Here is a 24,634-nt window from a genome sequence, read left to right as displayed (position 1 = left end):
AATGGGTGTACTAGCCCAGCCGATATGTTGGTCCTACTTAATTGTAGATCAGTACGTGTAGCACAAACCAGAATTTCGGATTAGTGTAGAAGGGGGGAAAAAGAATCATCGAATGAAATGCTGGGCGGTGTGCAGGTTCCCGTCTCGTTTCACCACAATGAATAATGGAAAAGAAGAATGGCGCTGGACCTTGCGTAGGTTCCATGTAGATATCCGACGGAAGAAAAAGCCTGCTGAAGCAATTCCCTTTTCCTTTTTCCCCGCGGCGATGAGTCCTGTGGGGCCGAGAAAGACGGCAAATATCCAGAGCGTCGAGAAGGGGGTTCTCCATACAATTTCATCAGCTCAACAGCCTGAGTCAACAGGCTCCAACGTTGAAGCTCAATATTGGAAGCTGGTAACATTGTTGGCACTCGCCTGAACCCAAGTAGCGACGGGCCCAAAAGGAATGTTTCGTGTACATTTTTTATATATTTAGCGCAAGAGACAACGCGTAGTATCGATGCCGATGAGCAAATGATGAGACTCGGCCATCTTCGGCCGGAGGTATGCAACATCCCTCTCGATTTGTTTGAAAACAATCAATCAATATTTCCCTGCAATTGTTTCGTGTTACGATGGTGAATTTCTATCACATTTCAAATTTGTGTCTAATGACTTTCGCAACTCGGACTTCAAGGGTATCCAGGCAGTCTTCATTGATATTGAATGGACCTCAAGTCGTACATCAAGACCAAACCACGTTATGGCGTCTGCAGTGTGTCTTGTTTGTAGATTGAGGCGGCCGAGGAGGTTATCCGATTCGAAAGGAGTAATATCATAACCAAGATTCCGGGCAGTACATCTTCATTCATATATCTATGCATGAAAGCAAGCGAGTTAGAAGGCAGACGAAGCTAGTTGTAGTACCAATTCCTTTGTAAGATTACGATATCACGAGAAAATAACGAAACGTAATGAATTTATGTTGATGAACAACGGAATAAAACGCTTAAAAAAGATCGTCTTGTGGAGAGTATTGCGGGCAAGCCACAGATAAGCCTAAAAAATTATCCTAGCATTGTTTGCCCCGGACCAATCCATTCCCCAACCATGACCCCATCAATCAGATAGTCCAACGCTCATCGAGAAAAATGTTCCTCATTCCTCATTCTTTTCTCCGATACGGCAATTCAAGACAAGGTGCAAGATACAAACATGCATAAATGAAGCACCATGATGGGCTTATCGGAGAGAACCATGATAGATGAGATATCGATAGCAGATTGACAGAGAGATTGCTATCAGATACTAATGACAAGATAGAAATTCATATCTATATCAGCTTTTGTACCTCAAACACATCCCACACTACATTCCTAGTTAGCTAAGTCAATATCATTTGACGAGGGAAAAGTCTAACATGGCTATTCCACAACCACCCCGGCAGTTGTAATGTTGCATCAAAAGTTGCGTTCCCCCCATCCAGCTTCTTCTCATACCCGTCAATAAGATCCCGATAAGGCATGGATTTCTTGCAAGATGTTCTGGATGAGTTATAAATACCTTGGGTTGTATCCTCGGTCATATGTCTCTCCACTCCCTAATCAACAGTACAACATATCTTGGAAGTTACCATTGCCTTGTTCCAAAGCTGTGGTATTGGAAATCTTCACCTCGAGTATCCGCATTTCATTCTGAGGAACAAGATGAAAGAAGAAGGGATTGTGGGAAAAGTCTTCCCTCCAGGTGTGGCTGAAGATGCTGCCCTAGAGAATATGGGTTATCGTCCGGGTAAGTTGATTTCCTCATGTCCTTATTATCTAGCTGGCCTACTGTCTGTCTACACATGGCGTCATTTTTGATCATCTGCTGATAAGCATAATTTCAGAGCTCAAGCGATCATTCGGTCTTTTGGGAATGATTGGTTTCTCCTTCTCCATTGTTACGAGGTGAGTGTTCTTCTGCTTATGCTGTGCATTCTCCAAATCCCAACACCGGTGATCGGCACCGGCGCTGCAACCTTGGAGCAGAAAAACGTGGCAAGATGGGACGCTTAACGCTTGCTAACGGCTTCTTGCAGTTGGAGTGCCCTCGGTGGTGTGCTTGTCACAGGTGTCAATGCTGGTGGTCCACCGGTAGTGAGTAACCTTTCACATTTCTCATTCAGATCTTACCATGCCTCCAAATCCAGGCTTAATTCTCCTATCTATGGGTCGATTTCCAAAATCTTAGTCGATTTCGACGATGCTCATACATTGCACTGCGCTGGTATTGCGACATAGCCCCAAACATGTTCCACGACGTCCGAGACATCTGAAGATGTCAAGAATGACAAAATTTATCTGCTATACGACTCGAACTAACATTATTCGTTTGCGCAGATGATTTGGGGCTGGGTAGGCATCAGTCTTGTCTCCCTTTGCGTCGTCTATTCCATGGCCGAAATGTGCTCTGAGTATCCCGTTGCCGGAGGTCAATACTCATGGGTCTACATTCTCTCACCGAAATCGGTGAGGAGACAATTCTCCTATCTTACGGGATGGTTTATGATCATCGGTCAGTCATATTCTGTCTCGTCATATTAGCATCATATCTTAGTTGTACCTGAGATGAAAAGTGATACCAAAGAAGCATCTCATGACCTTCCATGAAACTTGACCCCATGTTCCTTGTTCTTCATGGCAACGGTTATGACTGACGTTCTGTGGCACGCGTATAGGTATTCTTGCCATGGGCGCAACGAACAGTTTCATCGGCGCGAATTTCATCCTAGGTCAAGCGAATCTCGTTAATCCATCATACGTAATTGAGAGGTGGCACACGGTCTTGGTAGCCTACGCAGTCACTCTCATTGCAACATTCATCAACCTATGGGGATCGAAGATTCTTGACAAGGTATCTACAGTTGCGCTTGTCTTCAACATCGCATCGTTTATTGTGACGGTTGTCACAATCTTGGCATGCAACACCAACAAACAAAGCGCTAGTTTTGTCTTTCAAGACTTTCAGAACTTTACTGGCTTTGGGACGGCTATGGCTGGTATTATTGGAATATTACAGCCGGCGTTCGGTATGTGTTGTTGTAAGTGTTTCCTGCCACGCTGCCTTTATTATGGCATCTTCTAATACCTCCGCAAATTGCCCCAACTTCATTTGATTTACCATCAGGCTAACACGAGATGACCAACAAGACGATGCACCATCCCACATGACTGAGGAACTGAAAGATGCTTCCAAAGAAGCCCCTCGCGCAATGGTTCTATCCGTCTACATTGGATCCATCACAGGGTTTATCTTCTTGATCGCTGTCTGCTTCTGCGTTGGCGATATCGATGCTGTTGCCAACACAGCTACTCTTGTACCTCTCATTCAGATCTACGCCGATTCAACCAATAGTCACATCGCAGCATGCTTCCTAGCATCCATGATTGTAGTCATCAACGTCGCATCTTCCAACGCACTGCTTGCGGAAGGAAGTAGAAGTCTTTATGCATTTGCTAGAGATCATGGACTTCCATTTTCGAGCCAAATCAGTAAAGTGAGCGCTAAGCATCAAGTTCCCGTTGTGGCTATTATTATTGGGAGTATAGTCCAAATGGCATTTAACAGCATTTACTTTGGCACTGTAACAGGGTTTAACACTGTAATCGCCATTGCGACCGAGGGGTTTTACCTCTCGTACGCTATGCCTCTTCTCGTGCGCATAATATCTCATGCCAACGGATCGCATCGACAACTTACGGGTCCATGGGCGATGAGACCAGTTGTCTCGTTACTAGTTAACGGGGTTGGCCTGGCGTATTTACTTTTCGCATGTATTACTTTTAATTTCCCATCGGTGTATCCGGTTACGAGCGAGAACATGAATTATACGTCAGCGGCCATCGGAGTGATTATGATGATAGCGGCAGGGACTTGGTGGACGACTGCTCGAAAGAGGTTTTCCGGACCAGAGATTGAGGTTGTAGATGTGGTGACGGGAGTGGAGAGGACGGATTCGGATGAGATGAGTAGAAGGGAAAAGAGGGAGGAGAAAAAGAGTGGGTGAGTGGAAGGAGGAGAGAGATCTGGTGATGACATTGACGAATGATCAGAAAGAGGCGATGCCAGGAAATGGACGAGCCAACTTTTGGCGCATTTAGAACTTTCTGTATGTCTGATTGACGTGGACTAATTCATGAATGTTGATGCCCAATACTTAGACACTTGAGATCGCTTCTCGCGCCATCAACATTATTTACATCATATCTTGGATTGATTTTGACCCGTGACCTTGTCATAGGGTACGATGGAAATAGAAACAAATCTTACATTTCGAAACGTTAATGCGATCAGATATTACTCCATATTTTGATTGGACCAGACGATTTAGAAGTGGGATATCGTGTCAATGCGAGGATTTACCGGATGAAGGCTGGGATTGAGATTGAAGGATCAGAGTCCGGAAATTTCTTTGTAAAAAGAACAAAAAACCTCGACGCATTTTTTTAATGCATCTACCTAGGTAACTACAAGAAGTATAGAGATGTAATCTTTGGAAGGCATTTCGAGGATTTTGATGCGGTCCTTGCCTCACCTTACATGCCCCTCATGACTCGACCACGTGCGTAGACGGGATGATCAAAAATGGCAAACGGGAACGCGAACGGAAATACAAACGTAGGGAAAAGAAATGAATATCAAACCAAACGTATGTGCAATGTTCCCAGGAGGAGATTTGCTGGCACGCACCGGGCTGTCAGATCAAATTAGACGCCGTGAAGCAGTAATTTCATCTGCGTATCTCGTATGTACTGCTATCCTCCATACCAAAGCTTTCCCGTCCATTGTAATGAGAAAGGAGGCTCGACATCATGAATCTCGCATGATCGTGAACGACACCTTGCTTTCGTGCCTCTGGGCAGTTAACCTTACTGTGCCGCGTACGGTAAAGTCGAGAATCAGGTGTGCTATATGCAAGGAATAACCGTACATGAATGACATGAATGACATTGTGCAGGAGAAGCTTCCACTGCGAGAGTAGCTAAAATTATCATGGGATATCGCTTTTACACGTCGATACATTGGTGCTAGTACGAAATATTCCCACATTTATCGACTTAGTTGCATGAGCGTGATGACCAAGGGGGTTTGGTGGAAGGTACGGAACGGAGGTACTAGATGGCAGGTAGACGGATCGATACCGGTTTGCTGGGGATATGGATGGATGTTGACGAGCTTCTAGAAATGTCCAGGGCCACGAAAGAACGGTAGAAAGAAAATGTGTAACTATTCCCACCACCAATGTAGAAGCTCTCTTGAACAGACAGAAGAAAGAAGGGAAAGAATGGAATGCGAAGGGGCAGAGCGTGGTAGAACGAGTAGAAATGGACCTAAGACTCACCTCACCTCACCTCACCTCACCGTTCATGTGACTGCCAGTTGTTTAAAAATGTGGCTGGTAAATGTTCAATCTTATATGGCTCAAAGCATGGTTGCTGGATCAGCAAAACTTCACATTAACCACATTAACCACTTGAACCACTTAAACAACTCAAACCATACTAATCTCTGTCGACAGGGTATGTAGGCAATTCCCATCCCATCCCATCCCCCTCTCACCAAACAATAATGAGACTTTGACCAATTGGGTGCCGTAGATTCTGGTATTCTCGTGTCTGACTTCTCTCGTTCTCTCTCGGTAGTCTCACGCCCTCGCGCTTCACGTCTCTCCCCTTCCCTCCTGATTCTCTCTCGAACCTTTCTCTCTCTCAGGAGGTTTCCCGTCGTGCAGTCCAGCCCGACCAGCAATTGCACCGCACACACAACACAGCATACATCCCGGGACAGCACCACCATCATCATCATCATCGACAACACGAGAAAAGTCTCTTTTTCTTATTTCTCTTTTTTGTTATTTATCTTGTTCTCAAACCTAAATCTGCCGACGCAATACACCTTCGTTTCTTTCTTTTTTTCCCGGAGCCTAGAATTCCATCTAACATTAGCGACACACGAACGACAAACGAATGTCGACGACAACAACAGCAACAGCAACAACAATAACAACCTCCAGCGCAACTTCTCCCATTTGATAAGCTTTCACTTGTAACTTGACCTCGACCTACGGATTCCCACTCGACATTCCGCCCGCCAAAAACCTACTGTGCGATATCTACTTATGGATTGACCGCACCCGACATCAACATTCAACAATTCATAGGACTATCGATTATCAACTCCCGACCACCACCTGATATCAGAATACCCAACGAGAATACGCAGATTGAGAGCCAAAGGATTTCTATTTTCAACTCAACAACTTCAGCAGTGTTACCATACACTTTTTCAAATACTATTACTGCATTAATCATTGTTTCATATTACTTGACGGGAAGGACAAAGGCGATTCACGACTTCTAACGACCATTATTGTACACGAAATCCAATCTTTTATTCTTCTTCACCACCTCCAGCCGACAGCCTTCATCATTTGTTTTGCGATCAACATCCACATATCCAACCTTGATTTATCGGCCATCGACATCATAAGATCTTCATTTCGCCCTCTGCACGGCTAAACAAGTTTTCCATCATTGTGAGGGTCTGCGAGAGGTCATTCTTTATTTGTTTATGGTCCACAACAACAATCGCAACAGCTGCATATGCTATTGGTCACTAGTTTTGCAAGATCGCAAGTCTAAGGAACGGATGTTACCGCCAAGCAACAGAACGGCTTTAAGATAGTGAGAAGATACGACAACGATACGAATTCAAGACCGGACAGAAACAACAACAAGAATAATAACAACCACAGATGTCGGAATTACCATCCTCTCCCCCTTCGGATCCGGTAGATGCGATCGCATACTACAAATTGCAATATGAGCAGCTGGAGAACGAATTGACGGAATTCCAGGCGAGTTCACAGGAGTTGGAAGCAGAGTTAGAGAAGGATGTAGAAGCTGCGGAAAGGAGGGAACGGTTACTACAGGAAAAGGTAGAGAGTTTGGGATTCGAGGTGGAAGAATGGAAGGTATGTCATTGTAAAGAGATGGATTTAATGAGGTGGCAGCGTAGTTTGCTAACCCGAATTTATTTGTAGAAGAAATATAAACAATCCAAGAATGAAGCGAGTGTCGCGCAGAATACTTTACAGAAGGAGATCACTTCTCTGCGCGATGCCAATCGAACTATGCAACTCCAACTTCGAGACATTGAAGTTCAACATGACGATATCGAGCGGCAAGCGCGAAATACCTTTTCATCATTGGAAGATATGGAATCAAAATTTAACATGTCTATTGAACGAGGCGTAATGATGGAAGAAGAAATCAAGATTGGCGAAAAGGAAAGAGAACAACTCCGTATCGAGACACAACGTTTGAGAGATGAGTTGTCGGACCTGAAAGTCGAGGCAGATATCATGCAAGACAAGCTACGAAAACGACAATTTCCATCAATCACAACAGATTATACTGCCCCAAGTACTCCTTCATTTGAGCCTTTTGGAACATCTCCTAGATCCACAGCTTCTTCTCCGATCATCAACACTCCGCCAGATACCAAGTCCATCTCAACGACAGATACTGTTTCCGAAACTCCTACCCCTCCATCTCCGCCCATGTCAGAAGCATCGGCGACTGCAAGACACGGACTGAACACAACAATGAGCGCACCACAGAGTAATCTAAAATTACCAGCTTCGAATGCAAGCGCAACACATAAACAAGGTCTATCCCGCTACGTGTCTGGCACAGTTCGTAGCTCACGAGGCACAACACCCAACGGCAGCTCGAAAGCAAGAAGTGCGACACCAGCAGTGATTCGCCAGACAAAACAAAAAGCACCACCTACACGCGGCTTGCCGAACTCAACATCCCTAAATCATATTAGAAGCTTGACGGCGCAAATGCAAAGACTAGAACAGAGAGTACAGTCTGCAAGATCAAAACTACCCGCACCGGTCACTACTCCACCTCATACTACACCGAGAACAATATCAGCTATGGGTCAGAATTACTTGCCTCCAAGTGGTACAATAAGAGGGAGGAAAAGAACTACAGGCAGTACTGCGAGTGCAAGCACCACATCATCTATGACTGGAGATGAACCTCCAATAAAACACCTTCCTCGAGTCTCTGTATCTGGAATCAGCAGGCTTTCGTTTGGAACGGTTGCAAACAGGGATGGGAATGATAGCAGCCAACATAGTAGTAGGCCACCTAGTCGACCAGGCAGTCGTGCCAGTGGTTCACTCTATGAACGCCCACCAAGTCGATCGACTCTCAGTCGCCCAGGCGCCAAGACGCCAGTATCATCTTACGCACAGTCGCAAATTGTGGATTCGAGAAGGGCAAAAAGTAGTATGGGTGGAAATTATGGGGATAGGCACGGAGATGGAAAACCTCACACGCATTCACAGAGTGTCTCATATATTGGCTGCGGCGTGGACGAGAACCGGGGATCTACCTATAAGACACCAGTTCGCAGAGGAACTGTGCATGAGAGTTCGGGTGGCACACCACTATCTGGACTCCCTCGAAGGAAAAGCGGTGGACAATCATTATCGATGTCGGGTCTACCAATGCCTAGAAGAACAAGCACAAGTCATGGATTTCGAGAGGAGGACGAAAGGATGATTATTAATCCTAGACAACCAGCGGGGCTCAATAGAACTCCCACGGCAACAAGTGCAAGACAGAGGAAATTGAGTGGTGTAGGGGAATGTTATTAAGCTCACTAGATGTGAAGGATGGATCTATTTCATCTTCTTTACTTCATCTGTATACCGTTATGGAGAATCCGGGATTTTGGGATCATATTTGGAAGGACGTGGGAGAAGGGTGTAAACTTGGGTTGCGTGCATTGGCTAAGGCGTTTGTTTGTTTTTCTCAACATCGTGCGTGCATAGCTAGGCGGACATGGTATGGGAAACAGTTTGGGATTGATACTGCTGCTATACCTCTTTTTTATTGATTTGCTCTGCTCCTCCTGGGTCGTTCCTTTTAGTTTTCTGGGAGGAGAGAGTCTTTCGTTTCATTTGTACATAGGGGATGGGTGACGATGGGATATGGGGTTTCATTTGTTGGCGAGATGGTGATGTGGGAGAGATTGGAGTGGATTGGACTGGACTGATAAGGAGATATGGATGGAGAAAGAGCATGGATGAACGGATAGATGAGATGGAATGGGATGGGATGGCTGAAAGTGAGCGCTGCAGATACAGACAGACTACAAGAATGAAAGAAATGATTATGATGATTCAATCTGGTGTTGTTTTAATACGTGATGAATGGAGTGAGAACTTAAATTGTAAGAGTAACTATAAAATAAGCACAAATGCACTAGTTCCTAGTTACGGTAGTGGATGGTAAGCAATACTAGGCACTCCCCTTCTCGGGAAGTCTAACTACCTACGGACGGGGGTAAATGCTAACTTGAACTTGTAACTTGTATTTCTTAATTTGATCTAGCCCTGATTCCGGAACTATTTTCGGTCTCTGTGGTCTGGCATGTTGGTTGTGTGAAGTATTTTGATGTGATGTGATGGGATGGGATGGGAGTTTGCTTTTTAGGGATTTTTAGGGATTTTTATTATCTTTATTATCTGTCTGGGTACTTGCACTTGTTCCCCCACCTCCCCCCTTCTTTATTGTAATGTGAGTGTGAGTGTGAGTGTTAATTCTGGAGATGGAGATGGAGATGGAGAGAGGGAGAGGGAAAGAAAAGAAGAAAAAGAGAGGGGGGGGGTTGGGATGTATAGGATATATATATATAGGATATATATAGGATATAGGATTGTGTTTGTATTTAATATATAAGTTATCTTTTTAGATATTTAAATATTTAGATGAGTATTAAACTATATTGGACTATACTGAATTGGATTGGATTGGATTGGGATAGGATAGGATAGGGCAGGATAGGGAAGTGAAGTGAAGTGAATATGAATATGAATAGGAGTATAAATAGGAGTATAAGTATAAGTAAGGAAGATGGAAAGAGAGGGAGAAAGGGAGAAGTAGTTACAGATGAGACGGGATTCATTTATGTATATGGTTTAGGGTGAGTGAGTGAGTGAGTGAGTGAGTGAGTGAGTGAGTGAGTGATTGATTGATTAATTAAATAAATGGATGGCTTGGCTGGGTTTTCTTTGTCCTTTGTATTCTCTGAAGGAGGGGTTTATGGGAGAGTAGGATAGAGGAGAGGAGAGAAGAGGAGGAGGGGATAGGGGATGGTGTTTATTTTTGTTTTTATTTTTATCTTTAATATGGATTTGGATATGAATAATGGTGTTTAGAGTGGTGAGGTGATTTGGAGTGGTGATTTGGTTGATTGGAGGTTGGGAGGGGAAGATTTTTTATGTATATTTTTTTGGCCACAGAGGTATGGAGTGCTGAAGGATGAATGAATGGGTTGATAGTATCTAGCGAGCGAGGAGACGTGTGGGAGAAAGAAAGAAAGGGGAGGAGAGTGGAGGGAAGGAAGGAAGGAAGGAAGGAAGGAAGGGGAGGGAAAGTAGCTTGTCTGTCGGATGTCCGTGGGGAATTGGGGAAATGTCGGATGGGTTCATTCAGCCTCATGTAGCTATAAGTAGCGGACTCGCGAGTGAGTAGAGTAGAAAAGCGGACTTGTGGTGAGTGAGACACGCTCTAGAATTGTATTGATTGTAACCAAATCATATCAAATCAAATCGGATTAAACCTATATAGTGTTTGTTTTTATGAGATGGGAAGATATACTTTACTTTGATGGCTGGCTTGCTTGAGCTAGGATGCTGGACTGGGTGTTTGAGTCTCGGTCTTCGATGTTCGAACGTGCATCTTGGGTGATAGGTCGGCTGAATGACGCCTTGCTGACGTGCCGGGACTATCTATTGTCGTGGTGGCAGATGCGGACTATTTTGGATTTTGGGTTGATAATATCTGGACTCTGGGGGAAAAGGAAAGGAAATGGCAACTGGGATGTTGGGTTGGAGCTACCTACCTACCTAGCTTACTCGTAGGTATTCGCTCGTATAGCTTGGTGGTGCGAGATAAAGCTGTCTGTCTGATTGTTTGTCGGATGTATGTATGTAGGTAGATATGTAGGCATGTTTGCTTGGAAGCTTTGATAGCTTCGGATCGGGAGAACTTACAGACAAGCAAGGGTTATGATGATATAATGTTTTGTTGGCCGTGGACTATCTCATATAGGAAATTATCGAGCGCAGCGAGCTAGGGGGGTCTGGGGGCTTGCCCCCATCCATCAATACCGAGTCATTGATCGTATAGGAAAAGGATCATCGAGAGGTTCCATATTTTGAGGAAAGCTGAAGAGTTAGTCTGTTGCGTGTGTTTGGGTATGAAAGTCCGGGGCTAGGGAGCTGGATAGGTTCTCTTGGTATGTGTTCTTGGTATATGTACTTCGTAGATGTGTATGTATGTATGTATGTATGTATGTATGTATGTATGTATGTATGTAGTTTTGAAACCGCATAGCTACCTAGGTATATGCATTCTGGTTGTACGAGGAACGAGTCACAGACGTCGGTATCTGTTATTTACATATGGTGAAGGAGGGAGGGCTGGGCTGGGCCGGACTGGACGACATCAACACTACATTGCATTATGTACGGAATGAAGGATTCTGACTTTCATGACTCTTCCTCTCGACATCTTCCATGGTGTACTCTCGGGGATTGGTACAGCAAGCCAAAGGGTCCACTGGATTCTTCGCCCTCTGGAAGTTTCACCCCTGTTCTCTGGGTTTGCAAGTAGCTGCCAATGTCGTGTGTACGTCGGTCGCAGTGCTGGAATTGATCGCCCGGGTAATATTCATTCCAGAAGCATGGCCACGACCCTTAGCCTGGGAAAAAGCAGATTAGTGAGAGCAAGAGTAGAAATATGATGGCAATAGTTGGTCAGTGAGATGATTGTGATTGTTGGGGGAATTTTCAAAAAATAAAATCAAAACAATGGGATATGATTTTGGGGGTTGAATTGCGGGTTACTGTTGATCTGTTGATTGTCTATATTTGCCAGATACTTTCTAAGGGTTTAACGTCTCGCGATGATTTGATATCGTATTGTTGTCTGTTGGCGTGGAAGAGTGTACATATATAATCATTCGGACTACTTCTCACAGGCTTGTTGACGAGTGACCTCCTACCCACCTGGGCACTTTGCAGTCTACACCTTACCCTGCCCGGCATCTGCCCTGCCCGCCTAGTATGGAAGTGGCTGGGTGGGTCTCTCCAAAACGCCAGAGCTCACCAAATTCGTGGTCGTTGGGAGACGCGCTTTACTCGCTTGGGGTTAGTGGGGCCAAGTGAGGGATGGTTGAGAGGTTTGCGAAATTGGAGAAATTGGAGAGATGCAATTTTTGATAGTGAAGGGTGAAGACTGAAGACTGAAGACTGAAGACTGAAGACTGCAGACTGCTCTGTCAAGACTACTTCGTCAAGACTACTTCGTCAACACTCCTTCGTAAACACTAAACACCAAAGACTGACGAAACGAATGCGGACGGCATATCGATGATGATACATACGCACTCTCGCATCGCGCATCTCGCATCTCGCATGGAAAATCAAAATAATGAGACTCGGTCAAGAGAAGCGATCGAGCTTTGAATCTCATGCCATGTACAAGCAAGTAAGACTTATTACATAGAGGCAGATGAAAAAGGAACCTGATCGCCGTAACATGGGGAGTTTTTTCTTCTATTTTGTAGATCATCAATTTTGAAACTTGTTGATTGTTGATTGTTGTGTTGTCTACTATATTCTCGTCCCCTCATTCGACGATACTTGAAGTCTCTCAACTAGCAATCAGCACACACATACACACATACATACCAGACCACACTATCCCGCTGGCTTGTATTGCACTTTTTAATAGATACATTGATACATTCTTCACTCTGGACCTTCCTCTCTGCTCCTCTCCTCTCCTCCCGTCTTCTCTCCACACATCATACATCATACATATAACATATACCCATCCTCCCACCTCCCTCCCTTCTGACTTACCTTACTTGCTCATTACTATCCCGCCTCACCTCAACTCTTCCTCGATATTAATTTGCTGTGTATCCTTTCCCCTCCGAGCATACACACACACACACAGACTACTTTGTAATATTCGGACGTCATTCGCCGAAAGAAGGGACCGTCTCCAATCTTTTTTCTGTCAAGCATCCATTAGATTGAGATACCCCAGGTAAGATTATAAAACCTTCATGAACATTTCTCCCCTTCCCTCCCCTTCCCTTCCCTTTCCCCTCAACCCTCAACCCTCAACCTCTCCCCCGAAAACTTTAAGCTTCCACCATTTTTGTATTTTGTTTACAGTGCAACTTTAATCTTTCCGTTTTCTCACAATATACAAAGACCTCCAGATTCATTTCGGAGTTCTTCCAATTCCTCATATCTAGAAATCTCTTGAGGGGTTTCGGAGTCCGTTCCTCAATAATTATCTGACGCTCAACCATTTTCCCGCCTGGCTTAAGAATACAGCCTCCTCTCCTTCCACCATTTCCAAGCCTCAATTCCTTCTTTGGCACAAGTTCTCTTCCCTGCTCTTCATTGAGCCCTGATTACTTTTCAAAGACACTCGAATCTCCAGCAACATTCACAATGGCGGAACCACATACAAACGGAACAGTACCAATAGTGTCCTCTTACGCCGCGAGACATAATCTTGCAGATCACTTCATTGGAGGAAACAAGCTAGAAAATGCTCCTGCGGGTAAGGTTAAGGACTTTGTGGCAGCAAGTGATGGACATACGGTTATTACAAATGTGAGTAAAGAGTTTTTTTTTAAGTCTGGGTGAGGTGACGCTCCGCTGGCCCTCCGGGGGCCATTGCCATGGAGGCAGACTGTACGAGAGGATGTATTTGTTTGATTTGAGCTTTTGAACACTGGTCGTTCAAGAGGAGTAATGGCTTGCTGGGTGGGTGGCAGATGAACAGGCCGAGTAGTGGAGCATGCCAGAAGACTTATTTCCCTACATATTTTGTTTTGGATACCTCGTCTTCAAATGTATATAATGAAAACTTCGAGCGTAGCGAGCTATGGGGGTTTGGGGGCTTGCCCCCATTAACAATGGACGATGTACAATCTGCTCCCTTGTTGCGGACCGGGAATTTTGGGACTGGCACATTCTCACTTGGTCTAGAAATATAACTAACAGTTGAGAATAGGTTTTGATTGCAAATAACGGAATTGCTGCCGTAAAAGAAATTCGATCGGTACGAAAATGGGCATACGAAACATTTGGAGATGAAAAGGCTATCCAGTTCACGGTTATGGCCACCCCGGAGGATCTCCAAGCCAACGCAGATTATATCCGTATGGCAGATCAATATGTTGAGGTTCCGGGTGGTACGAATAACAACAATTATGCCAACGTCGAATTAATTGTTGATGTGGCCGAGAGAATGAATGTCCATGCTGTCTGGGCTGGATGGTAAGTTTTTGCCCCTCACATAATCTCACACAAGATGATTTGGAGACAGAAACTAATAAATCTTTCAGGGGACATGCATCAGAGAATCCAAAACTTCCGGAATCCTTAGCTGCGAGTCCGAAAAAGATTGTATTCATTGGTCCTCCAGGTTCGGCCATGAGATCGCTCGGTGACAAGATTTCTTCTACTATTGTTGCACAACACGCCAAGGTACCTTGTATACCTTGGTCAGGAACTGGTGTTGATAAGGTAGAGGTTAATGAGGAGGGTATTGTTACTGTCGAAGACTCGGTGTACATGAAGGGATGTGTTCAATCATGGGAGGAAGGTCTACAAAAGGCAAAAGAGATCGGATTCCCAGTCATGATTAAAGCATCTGAAGGTGGTGGTGGAAAGGGTATTCGAAAGGCTGAATCAGAAGAAGGTTTCGAAGCCCTTTACAAAGCTGCCGCGAGTGAAATCCCTGGTTCTCCAATTTTCATCATGAAGTTGGCTGGTAATGCGAGACATTTGGAGGTTCAATTGTTGGCTGATGAGTATGGAAATAACATCTCCCTCTTTGGTAGAGATTGTTCCGTACAAAGAAGACATCAAAAGATTATCGAGGAGGCTCCAGTTACTGTTGCCAAACAAGCCACTTTCCAAGCCATGGAGAAGGCAGCTGTCCGTCTTGGTCGTCTTGTAGGATACGTTTCCGCCGGTACGGTTGAATATCTGTATTCGCATTCCGATGACAAATTCTACTTCTTGGAATTGAACCCAAGATTGCAAGTCGAACATCCTACAACTGAGATGGTCAGTGGTGTTAACTTACCTGCGGCTCAACTCCAAATTGCAATGGGTCTTCCTTTGCACAGAATTAAGGATATCAGATTACTTTACGGAGTTGATCCTTCGACTACCACCGAAATTGATTTCGATTTCTCCCAAGAGAAGAGCATCCAAACTCAAAGAAGACCAACACCAAAGGGACACACCACCGCTTGTCGTATTACATCTGAAGATCCAGGAGAGGGCTTCAAGCCTTCGAGTGGTACTATGCACGAGTTGAACTTCAGGAGTAGTTCCAACGTTTGGGGTTATTTCTCTGTTGGTACCGCTGGTGGTATTCACAGTTTCTCTGATTCGCAATTCGGACATATTTTCGCCTACGGTGAGAATCGATCTGCGTCGAGAAAACATATGGTTGTCGCTTTGAAGGAATTGAGTATTCGTGGTGATTTCAGAACTACCGTTGAATACTTGATTAAACTTTTAGAGACCCCTGCCTTTGAAGATAACACCATTACCACTGGATGGCTTGATGAACTTATCTCCAATAAATTGACTGCCGAGAGACCGGATCCCATGCTTGCAGTCGTCTGTGGTGCCGTCACAAAAGCCCACATTGCTAGCGAGGCTTGCATTTCTGAATACAGAACTTCTCTGGAGAAGGGTCAAGTTCCATCAAAGGACATTCTCAAGACTGTTTTCCCAATTGACTTCATTTATGATGGTCACAGATACAAGTTCACTGCTACTCGATCCAGCTTAGATAGCTACCACCTTTTCATTAACGGATCCAAGTGTTCTGTTGGTGTGCGTGCATTGAGCGACGGTGGTCTTCTTGTTCTTCTCAGTGGACGATCTCACAACGTTTACTGGAAGGAGGAGGTCGGTGCTACTCGTTTAAGTGTTGACAGCAAGACTTGTTTACTTGAACAAGAGAATGACCCCACTCAACTCAGAACTCCATCCCCAGGAAAGCTTGTCAAATTCACTGTTGAGAACGGAGAACACATCAAGGCCGGTCAGCCATTCGCTGAAGTCGAAGTCATGAAGATGTATATGCCTCTTATTGCCGGGGAAGATGGTATCGTACAACTCATCAAGCAACCAGGAGCAACTCTAGAGGCTGGTGATATCCTTGCCATTCTTGCTCTTGATGATCCATCGAGAGTTAAGCATGCTCAACCTTTCTTGGGCCAGCTACCAGATCTTGGACCACCACAAATTGTTGGTACCAAGGCTGCTCAACGTTTCGTGCTCCTCCGCAACATTCTCAACAATATCCTTGATGGTTTTGACAATCAAGTCATCATGGGTTCCACTCTGAAGGAGTTGATTGAGGTTCTCAGAGATCCAGAATTGCCATATGGTGAATTCAATGCTCAGTTCTCAGCTCTCCACGCAAGAATGCCACAAAAGTTGGATGCTACCTTGACTCAAATCCTTGACCGTGGCAAGTCTCGCAATGCTGAATTTCCAGCCAAGAACATTTCAAAGGCTCTTCAGAAATTCTTGGATGAGAATGTTGCGCCTGGTGATGTTGATCTTCTTACCGCTTCCATCGCTCCACTGATTGAAATTCTCAACCGCTACCAAAATGGGCCAAAAGCTCACGAGTTTGCCGTCTTCTCTGGTCTTCTCGAGAAGTATGCATCTGTCGAGCGCCTCTTCTCTGGTCGTACCTCGCGTGATGAGGAGGTTATTCTTAAGCTTAGAGATGAGAACAAGGATGATATTTCCAAGGTCATTCAAATTGTTCTGTCGCACAGCAGAGTCGGTGCAAAGAACAACTTGATTCTCGCTATTCTCGAGGAGTATCGGCCAAACAAGCCCAATGCAGGCGATGTTGCTAAGCATCTCCGACCTTCTCTTCGAAACCTCACTGAACTTGAGGCCCGTCAAACTGCCAAGGTTTCCTTGAAGGCACGTGAGATTCTTATCCAATGTGCTCTTCCATCCTTGGAGGAACGTGCTGCACAAATGGAGCACATCCTTCGATCTTCGGTTGTTGAATCAAGATACGGTGAGACCGGATGGGAACATAGAGAACCTGATATTGAGGTTCTCAAGGAGGTTGTTGATTCTAAGTACACTGTCTTTGACGTTTTGCCAATTTTCTTCGGACATAGCGATCCTTGGGTCTCTCTCGCAGCTCTCGAAGTATATATTCGTCGTGCCTACAGAGCATACTCCCTCAAGAAGATTGAGTACCACAACGAGAGTTCTGACCCTCCTTTCATTGTCTCATGGGACTTTGTCTTAAGAAAGGTTGGAGCTTCGGAATTTGGCATGCCAGTTCAATCCTCTGCCCCTTCGACACCAGCCACCCCTTCGCATGAATCCGGCAACCCATTTAAACGCGTCAGCTCTATTAGTGACATGACCTACCTTACCAACAAGCCTGACCATGAGCCAACAAGAAAGGGTGTCATTGTACCAGTTCAATATCTCGACGAAGCCGAGGAGTACTTGCAACGGGCCCTTGAGGTCTTCCCTGTCTCTGGAGCTAAGAAGAAGGGCAATGGTCTTTTGCCGGAACTTGGTGGCAAGCGCAAGGTCGCACCTCCCCGCATCGATACTGAGGATGAGCTTACTGCCGTCTGCAATGTCGCCATTCAAGATGCTGAGAGTCTTGATGACAACGAGACTGTTGCTAAGATCAAGCTGATCGTCAACGACTACAAGGAGGAGCTTCTCAACCGTCGCATTCGTCGTCTTACATTCATCTGTGGCCACAAAGATGGTTCGTACCCTGGATACTACACTTTCAGAGGCCCCAACTACGAGGAAGATGAGAGTATTCGTCACAGTGAGCCCGCTTTGGCTTTCCAACTTGAGTTAGGAAGACTTTCCAAATTCAAGATTACCCCAGTTTTCACTGAAAACAGAAACATCCACATCTATGAGGCAGTTGGAAAGGAAGCTACAAGCGATAAGAGATACTTTACTCGTGCTGTCGTGCGTCCTGGAAGACTTCGTGATGAGATTCCTACAGCTGAGTATTTGATCTCTGAGTCCGATCGATTGATGAATGATATTTTGGATGCTCTTGAGATCATTGGAAACAACAACTCTGATCTTAACCACATCTTCATCAACTTCTCTCCTGTCTTCCCTCTTCAACCCCCCGAGATCGAACAAGCTCTTGGCGGCTTCTTGGAGCGATTCGGTAGACGTCTTTGGAGACTCCGTGTCACTGGTGCTGAGATCCGTATCATCTGCACGGATCCATCCACTGGCATGCCATATCCAGTTCGTGTTGTCATTACCAATACCTCTGGTTACGTCATCCAAGTCGAGATGTATGCTGAGCGTAAATCTGAGAAGGGTGGTGAATGGGTCTTCCAAAGTATCGGTGGTACCACCAAGATTGGTTCCATGCACTTGAGACCAGTATCTACTCCATACCCCACCAAGGAATGGTTGCAACCAAAGAGATACAAGGCTCATCTCATGGGTACTCAATACGTATACGATTTCCCAGAGCTTTTTAGACAAGCCATTCAAAACAGTTGGGTCAAGGCTGTCCGCAAGCACTCTTCTTTGGCCGACAAACAACCTCCTACTGGTGAATGTATCGAGTACAGTGAACTCGTTTTAGATGACAATGATGGTCTCGCCGAGGTTTCGCGTGAACCTGGTACTAACACTCACGGTATGGTTGGTTGGCTCATCACTGCCAAGACACCGGAATATCCTCGTGGCCGTAAATTTATCATTGTCGCCAACGATATCACTTTCAGAATCGGTAGTTTCGGACCAAAAGAAGATCAATTCTTCCACAAGTGCACGGAACTCGCAAGAAAGATGGGTATTCCACGTATCTACTTGTCTGCCAACTCTGGTGCTCGTATTGGTATGGCTGAAGAACTTATGCCTTACTTCAAGGTGGCCTGGAAGAACCCTGAGAGACAAGAAGCCGGCTTCAAATATCTTTACTTGGATACTGAAGCCAAGAAGAGATTTGAAGATGGTAAGAGCAAGGATGTCATCACTGAGGAGGTTGTTGAGGATGGTGAGACAAGACATAAGATCGTTACTATCGTTGGTGCTGAAGATGGTCTTGGTGTTGAGTGTTTGAAGGGTTCTGGTTTGATTGCCGGTGCCACTTCAAGAGCTTACGAAGATATCTTTACCATCACTTTGGTAACTTGTCGTTCAGTTGGTATCGGTGCATACTTGGTTCGTCTTGGTCAACGTGCTATTCAAATTGAAGGACAACCAATCATCCTCACTGGTGCCCCTGCCATCAACAAACTTCTCGGTCGTGAAGTTTATACTTCCAACTTGCAGCTTGGTGGTACCCAAATCATGTACAAGAATGGTGTCTCTCACATGACTGCCAATGATGATTTTGAGGGTGTCTCCAAGATTGTTGAATGGATGGCTTACGTTCCAGACAAGAGAAACAGCCCTCTACCGATCGGACCTGCTGCTGACTCTTGGGATCGTGATATTGTTTACACTCCACCAGAAAAGCAACCTTATGATGTTAGAAACCTCATCGCTGGTAAGGACGACGATGAAGGATTCATGCCAGGTCTTTTCGACAAGGACTCCTTCGTTGAGACTCTCGGTGGATGGGCAAAGACTGTTGTTGTTGGTCGTGCTCGTCTTGGTGGTATCCCAATGGGTGTCATCGCTGTCGAGACCCGCTCAGTTGAGAACATCACACCTGCCGATCCAGCAAACCCAGATTCGACCGAACAAATTTCCAACGAAGCTGGTGGTGTCTGGTATCCTAACTCCGCTTTCAAGACCGCTCAAGCTATCAAGGACTTCAACAATGGTGAGCAATTGCCATTGATGATCTTGGCTAACTGGAGAGGTTTCTCTGGTGGTCAACGTGATATGTATAACGAAGTTCTCAAGTATGGAAGTTACATCGTTGATGCTTTGGTTAAATACGAGCAACCAATCTTTGTCTACATCCCACCATTCGGTGAGCTTAGAGGTGGTTCTTGGGTCGTCGTTGATCCTACAATCAACCCAGAATTCATGGAGATGTACGCCGATGAAGATTCTCGCGGTGGTGTTTTGGAACCAGAAGGTATTGTCAACATCAAGTACCGTAAGGACAAGCAATTGGAGACCATGGCCCGTCTCGACCCAGAGTACGCTGAGCTCAAGAAACAATTACTCGACAATGCTGCTGGACAGGAGAAGTTGGCTGAAATCAAGGTTAAGGTTGAGCAAAGAGAGAAGGCATTACTTCCTGTCTACAATCAAATCTCGCTTCAATTCGCTGATCTTCACGACCGTGCTGGACGTATGAAGGCAAAGGGTGTTATCAGAGAGTCATTGAAATGGAGAGAGGCTAGAAGATTCTTCTACTGGCGTGTACGAAGACGTGTTAACGAGGAGTACATCCTCAAGCGCATGTTATCCGCCAACTCGAAATCACCAACTGGTACCAGACCAGAGAACTTGAGAAAACTTGCCGCTTGGACTGCAATTCCAGCATTCCAAACTGATGATAAGAGTGTAGCCATGTGGTATGAGGAGAACAGAAAGGTTGTTCACGAGAAGGTTGAACAAATGAAGATCGAGGGTGTAGCTGCTGAGGTTTCGGCTTTGCTCAGAGCCAGCGGACCTAGTGCTAAGGGAGGGTTAAGTGGTGGTGCTATGGCTGGTATCAGACAGGTTTTGTCTATGTTGCCAGTTGAGGAAAGAGAAGAGGCATTGAAGTTCTTGGGAAGACCTTAAGGTTGGGTTTATAAATGCCATGGTTTGAAACGAGGGGTTCGGCATGATTATATGACCATATGAGATGGGGGATCCGGGATGGAAAGAGGATTAGAGGATGATGCAACTTTTTTACTCTGTACTCTATTACAATTTCTTTCGTTTAAGCCATGTTTCTGGTATTTTGATAAATGAATGGTCGGCTTATAGTCTTTAGAGCAATGCATTACGTCGCGTAGTTAGAAGTATGATAAGATATAATTATTCATAAGTATTCATTTTTTTTCAATTGTGATGTAGTATTTTCTATGGATTTGATCGATGCTTGGCTTGTGTCTGACCTTAGTTTGATAATATTCTCCCTCAGTAGCATGCCCTTCCTTGAGATATCGAGCCTCGCAACTAATCACTATAGATAATTATGAGAGGATTCATGGATTCGATGAACAATTGTTTTAAACATCTATCTAACTATCCATTCACCCATCCCCTCTATCTCCCCATAGAAGAACAATTCCTCGGAAACTGCACGGCTCTCTTAATCATGCTCTTCAATGTATCACCATTGATGCGATTGACGTAGTCGACCTTGCGCAGGCCGGGCGGCATCAGCGCTTCTTGATAGGCGTGGATGTTGCCGTAGTTGGGCGAGCCGTAGGATGTGTCGACGTCGATGTAGACTAGAGGGAGGAGAGGGGAATTAGTGGGGGGTTTGGGGTTTTGGGGGAGGTGGGGATGGGAGGTGGGGAAGAAACTTTCTTCTTTTATTTATGGGAATTGTAGGGGAAATGAATTACGATTATGGTAGGGTAGATATAGATGTGGTAGTGGTTTCCAGGTAGGTGCAAAGGAATTGGAAGAACTTTCTTCGGTTTGGTTTTATGACCGAATGAAAGGCAGAGGAACGTCGTGTATCTCGAAAACAGAAAAGATCAAAAATCACTCACAGCTCGTAGAATTCTCCACAATCGATCCATCAACCATAATCGCCGCTGCGGTTTCATCCCAGAACGGAAATTCCGTCCCGTAATGTCCCCACACTAATTCCGAGTATGGGTTGCTAACCTCCTTTACCTCGTCCAAGAAGTCCTGCGTGCTCATCACCTGATTCGCTACATTGCCTGCGAAAGTGATCTTGGGAAAGTTGGCTGTGAAAGCAATTTTGGCGGCTTCGGGATCAACCATCAGGTTGATGTCTGAGCTGAGATCGGCTTGCAACACGCTACCGGTTACTTGGAGGAGATTGTCGTCGATGTAGCCGCCCATTATGACGAGTTCTTTGGCGAGGGAGGCAAAGTTGTCATCGGAGCGGACCGCGAGAGCGACGTTGGTCATAGAGCCGCCGGCGACTGGGCGGGTTGTTAGTTTTGGGATAAGAATTGAATTACAAGGAGATGAGCAAAAATTTTAAACTTACAAATCGAAACTTGGCCCGGATATCTATGCACCATTTCAATCATAAATGCACTAGCACTCTGACTTTTCTTCAATCCGTTAATGGAATAATTACTTGGCATTCCCTCTACAAAAGCCCCCTCTACAACTCTGAAAGGGTTATCTCCTGAGGTGGGATCACTTCCCGCTGCTTCCGCTGTAGCATTATACGGAGCAAATACACCCTCCCAAGGAAGTTTACCATGAACCGCCTCCCATGCTTGGAATCTCGTGGCGGTATTGATGAGCGGGAATGTAGAGCCCGGAACTACGGGGATACAGCTCGTCAGGTTACCGAGAGAGAGGGTAGCTAGTGCATGTAGTGCGACTTGGTGTTGCCATGTATCTGCGGTACCTGAGATGGGGGGGGATTGTCAGCTGAAAATGAATCTTCAATCATGAGAGAGGAGATGCGCACAGGATGTTAAACCTAAGACTTCCCATCCGGCATCGAGAGCTATGAGATATGGGATGAAGCCGGTTGAACTCCAGTCATTGTCCATAATAACATATTTGGTTGCATTATTGGTAGCATAGCTAGGTCCATATCCCGTAGCACCAGAGCCACCAACCAAACATCCCAAGCCCAAAAGCCCTGAGACAATGTGTGAACTTATCATCTTGTCTTGTCTTGTCTTGACCCGTCTCGTCTTCCACGTAACAGCAAGAAAATTTCAAGACCGAAGAGAAATGAAAAGGTGAAGAAAAATCTCGGAAATCCTCGTCACGAGATATATATATGAAGTTAAATGACCTACCCACCCTCCTCACTCGATATTATATCTAGCTCCACGGACGTCACCGAAAATTCTTTTTCCGTACCCACCGCTCCTCGTGGAAATCGAGAGATCGTCAGGAATCTGGACAATTAAAGTTACCTAAGTGATCTTGTGTCTATCGCTGGGCCCCACATAGATATTGATTGCACCGACTTTATGAAGTAATCAGAGACTCTTAAGGTTATCGACGAGGAAAGATGGGGGGCTGGAGAGGCCGTGGTTTTACCGGGTGTGTGATACGGATTGGAGATTGGAGATAGATAGATAGATAGATGAATTGAGGGGAGATCCCAGTTTGTGATAAGAGAGAGAAGATTGGTGGAATTGTCTGTTGTGCTTTGAGAAGACTGATTTGATTGTGTTTGGAATTTTGGAGAGGGAAGGCATAACCTTCGAAGTTGAGTTTTTTTCTCGTGATGATGCGGTGCGCTGCGCTGGCTGTGCGGAGAAGATCACCAAAATACTTTTCCAGATCGCAATCGGAATCGTACTTTCCTGCTATGAAGACCACAGTCCGGGCGGGGTACAGTAATGCTATCGAAAGTGAGGTTTATTTAGGAAAGATCGAGAGATGTAAACAATCTGACCGCTCTTTTTTGATGGGTGGAAAGGTAAGCGCCATCTGGTGAACTTTCGAGGGAGGTCGCATTTACATGAATTCGTAGCTCAATAGCCAACAGATTGTTTTGATCAGAGCATCCAAAGTCATCCAATTTGCTCACCAGTCTATCCTCCAATTCTGCTAGTCCGATGCAATTATTATCGTTTGTACGAGTCGAGAGGAATCCGTTCTTGGTTTTCGTGTCTTTGCTTGAATTGATTCTGCATACCATCGTGCTTCTTTGCGCACTACAAAACAACTGATCGGCGACTTCTCTCCAGCGAGACTGTCTCACAGTTTTCGCATTCTTTGCTTTTTCACACAGACGTCAAGTTTCTTTACTGGCTTTTAGCCTTCAGACAGGTGTCACGACGTAAAACAGTGCGCTGTAGAGATGTCGAATGGAGTTGCATGCTTTCTTGCGGAAAGTTAATTCACAAGAAGACTGCCACTTTCCGGCGGGAAGGTCGAGGAAGGTCCATCAGAAGTGAACATTGGTATCAAAGCCCAAGTATAGGCATAGTTTGAGGGAACAGCCGTCATCGGACTATGCCAAACTTCACAATGAGTTGACGGACGACTGGAGACGCGAGGTCACCTAGTCAAAAATTCGATGCGGGGTTGTCAAGCCCTTGTTCTATCGCGCGCTAAAAACCCCTGAAGATGAAACGAGGGTCACATGTCATTCATCAGTGCTGGATAGAGCGGATGATTTGACGGATTTCATGTATGCTTTTTGCAAATTGTTTCACTTGAATATGGAGTCTGTATAAAAGATAAGTCATTGAATCATCCAAATCCTGTATCTTATAATTATATAAGACTTTTCGTCCACTGAATCCAGATCAAGTCTCTAGAATTCCATCATACCTGATGAATGGAGACGATAAATTGGATATCATGGTACATCGCTCAAGGTTTTAGCAGATTGGCATAGTTCCGGTAGATATT

The 24,634-nt window shown here is 45.1% G+C and overlaps 4 protein-coding genes across 6 annotated transcripts; 3 read left to right on the top strand and 1 right to left on the bottom strand.

The window, feature by feature from the left end:
• The first annotated feature begins 999 nt into the window (after positions 1-999).
• On the top strand, positions 1,000-4,353 carry BCIN_07g06980 (hypothetical protein). The gene is made up of 6 exons (XM_024694272.1): positions 1,000-1,773; positions 1,871-1,931; positions 2,063-2,120; positions 2,364-2,538; positions 2,702-3,064; positions 3,174-4,353. Exons 1-6 carry the CDS (start codon positions 1,689-1,691, stop codon positions 4,028-4,030), a joined length of 1,599 nt encoding a protein of 532 aa, XP_024550061.1. The 5' UTR covers positions 1,000-1,688; the 3' UTR covers positions 4,031-4,353.
• Positions 4,354-5,442: 1,089 nt separating this feature from the next.
• On the top strand, positions 5,443-9,245 carry BCIN_07g06970 (hypothetical protein). 2 transcript variants are annotated; one of them, XM_024694271.1, is made up of 3 exons: positions 5,443-5,543; positions 5,667-6,997; positions 7,067-9,245. In XM_024694271.1, exons 2-3 carry the CDS (start codon positions 6,779-6,781, stop codon positions 8,696-8,698), a joined length of 1,851 nt encoding a protein of 616 aa, XP_024550059.1. In that variant the 5' UTR covers positions 5,443-5,543; positions 5,667-6,778; the 3' UTR covers positions 8,699-9,245. The 2 variants fall into 2 exon arrangements, with proteins under 2 accessions (XP_024550059.1, XP_024550060.1); XM_024694270.1 differs by having other exon boundaries at positions 5,622-6,997.
• A 3,097-nt stretch (positions 9,246-12,342) lies between these two features.
• BCIN_07g06960 (hypothetical protein) lies at positions 12,343-21,095 on the top strand. 2 transcript variants are annotated; one of them, XM_024694269.1, is made up of 4 exons: positions 12,343-13,166; positions 13,337-13,747; positions 14,151-14,416; positions 14,485-21,095. In XM_024694269.1, the coding sequence occupies exons 2-4, from the start codon at positions 13,583-13,585 to the stop codon at positions 20,888-20,890; spliced, it is 6,837 nt and encodes a 2,278-aa protein (XP_024550058.1). In that variant the 5' UTR covers positions 12,343-13,166; positions 13,337-13,582; the 3' UTR covers positions 20,891-21,095. The 2 variants fall into 2 exon arrangements, with proteins under 2 accessions (XP_024550058.1, XP_001549820.2); XM_001549770.2 differs by lacking the exon at positions 12,343-13,166 and having other exon boundaries at positions 13,257-13,747.
• Positions 21,096-21,166: 71 nt separating this feature from the next.
• BCIN_07g06950 (hypothetical protein) lies at positions 21,167-23,094 on the bottom strand. The gene is made up of 4 exons (XM_001549768.2): positions 22,722-23,094; positions 22,287-22,658; positions 21,817-22,218; positions 21,167-21,549 (listed from the first exon to the last, which is right to left on the bottom strand). Exons 1-4 carry the CDS (start codon positions 22,921-22,923, stop codon positions 21,362-21,364), a joined length of 1,164 nt encoding a protein of 387 aa, XP_001549818.1. The 5' UTR covers positions 22,924-23,094; the 3' UTR covers positions 21,167-21,361.
• Positions 23,095-24,634: the final 1,540 nt, after the last annotated feature.

Source organism: Botrytis cinerea, chromosome 7 (genome assembly GCF_000143535.2).
Source record: "Botrytis cinerea B05.10 chromosome 7, complete sequence".
In the NCBI taxonomy this organism is placed as follows: domain Eukaryota; kingdom Fungi; phylum Ascomycota; class Leotiomycetes; order Helotiales; family Sclerotiniaceae; genus Botrytis; species Botrytis cinerea.
This window is presented reverse-complemented; position numbering and strand designations above follow the sequence as displayed.

What these genes read in the sequence shown, in the direction of transcription:
- BCIN_07g06980 (XM_024694272.1), top strand. Translation starts at nt 1,689, where the DNA reads ATGAAAGAAGAAGGGATTGTGGGAAAAGTCTTCCCTCCAGGTGTGGCT. An exon ending in TCCTTCTCCATTGTTACGAG is followed by an intron (nt 1,932 to 2,062) that starts GTGAGTGTTCTT and finishes GGCTTCTTGCAG; the next exon opens with TTGGAGTGCCCTCGGTGGTG. An exon ending in GGGATGGTTTATGATCATCG is followed by an intron (nt 2,539 to 2,701) that starts GTCAGTCATATT and finishes GCACGCGTATAG; the next exon opens with GTATTCTTGCCATGGGCGCA.
- BCIN_07g06970 (XM_024694271.1), top strand. Translation starts at nt 6,779, where the DNA reads ATGTCGGAATTACCATCCTCTCCCCCTTCGGATCCGGTAGATGCGATC. An exon ending in TCGAGGTGGAAGAATGGAAG is followed by an intron (nt 6,998 to 7,066) that starts GTATGTCATTGT and finishes ATTTATTTGTAG; the next exon opens with AAGAAATATAAACAATCCAA.
- BCIN_07g06960 (XM_024694269.1), top strand. Translation starts at nt 13,583, where the DNA reads ATGGCGGAACCACATACAAACGGAACAGTACCAATAGTGTCCTCTTAC. An exon ending in GACATACGGTTATTACAAAT is followed by an intron (nt 13,748 to 14,150) that starts GTGAGTAAAGAG and finishes AGTTGAGAATAG; the next exon opens with GTTTTGATTGCAAATAACGG. An exon ending in CATGCTGTCTGGGCTGGATG is followed by an intron (nt 14,417 to 14,484) that starts GTAAGTTTTTGC and finishes TAAATCTTTCAG; the next exon opens with GGGACATGCATCAGAGAATC.
- BCIN_07g06950 (XM_001549768.2), bottom strand. Translation starts at nt 22,923, where the DNA reads ATGATAAGTTCACACATTGTCTCAGGGCTTTTGGGCTTGGGATGTTTG. An exon ending in TCCGGGCCAAGTTTCGATTT is followed by an intron (nt 22,219 to 22,286) that starts GTAAGTTTAAAA and finishes CAACCCGCCCAG; the next exon opens with TCGCCGGCGGCTCTATGACC. An exon ending in TGTGGAGAATTCTACGAGCT is followed by an intron (nt 21,550 to 21,816) that starts GTGAGTGATTTT and finishes TCCTCCCTCTAG; the next exon opens with TCTACATCGACGTCGACACA.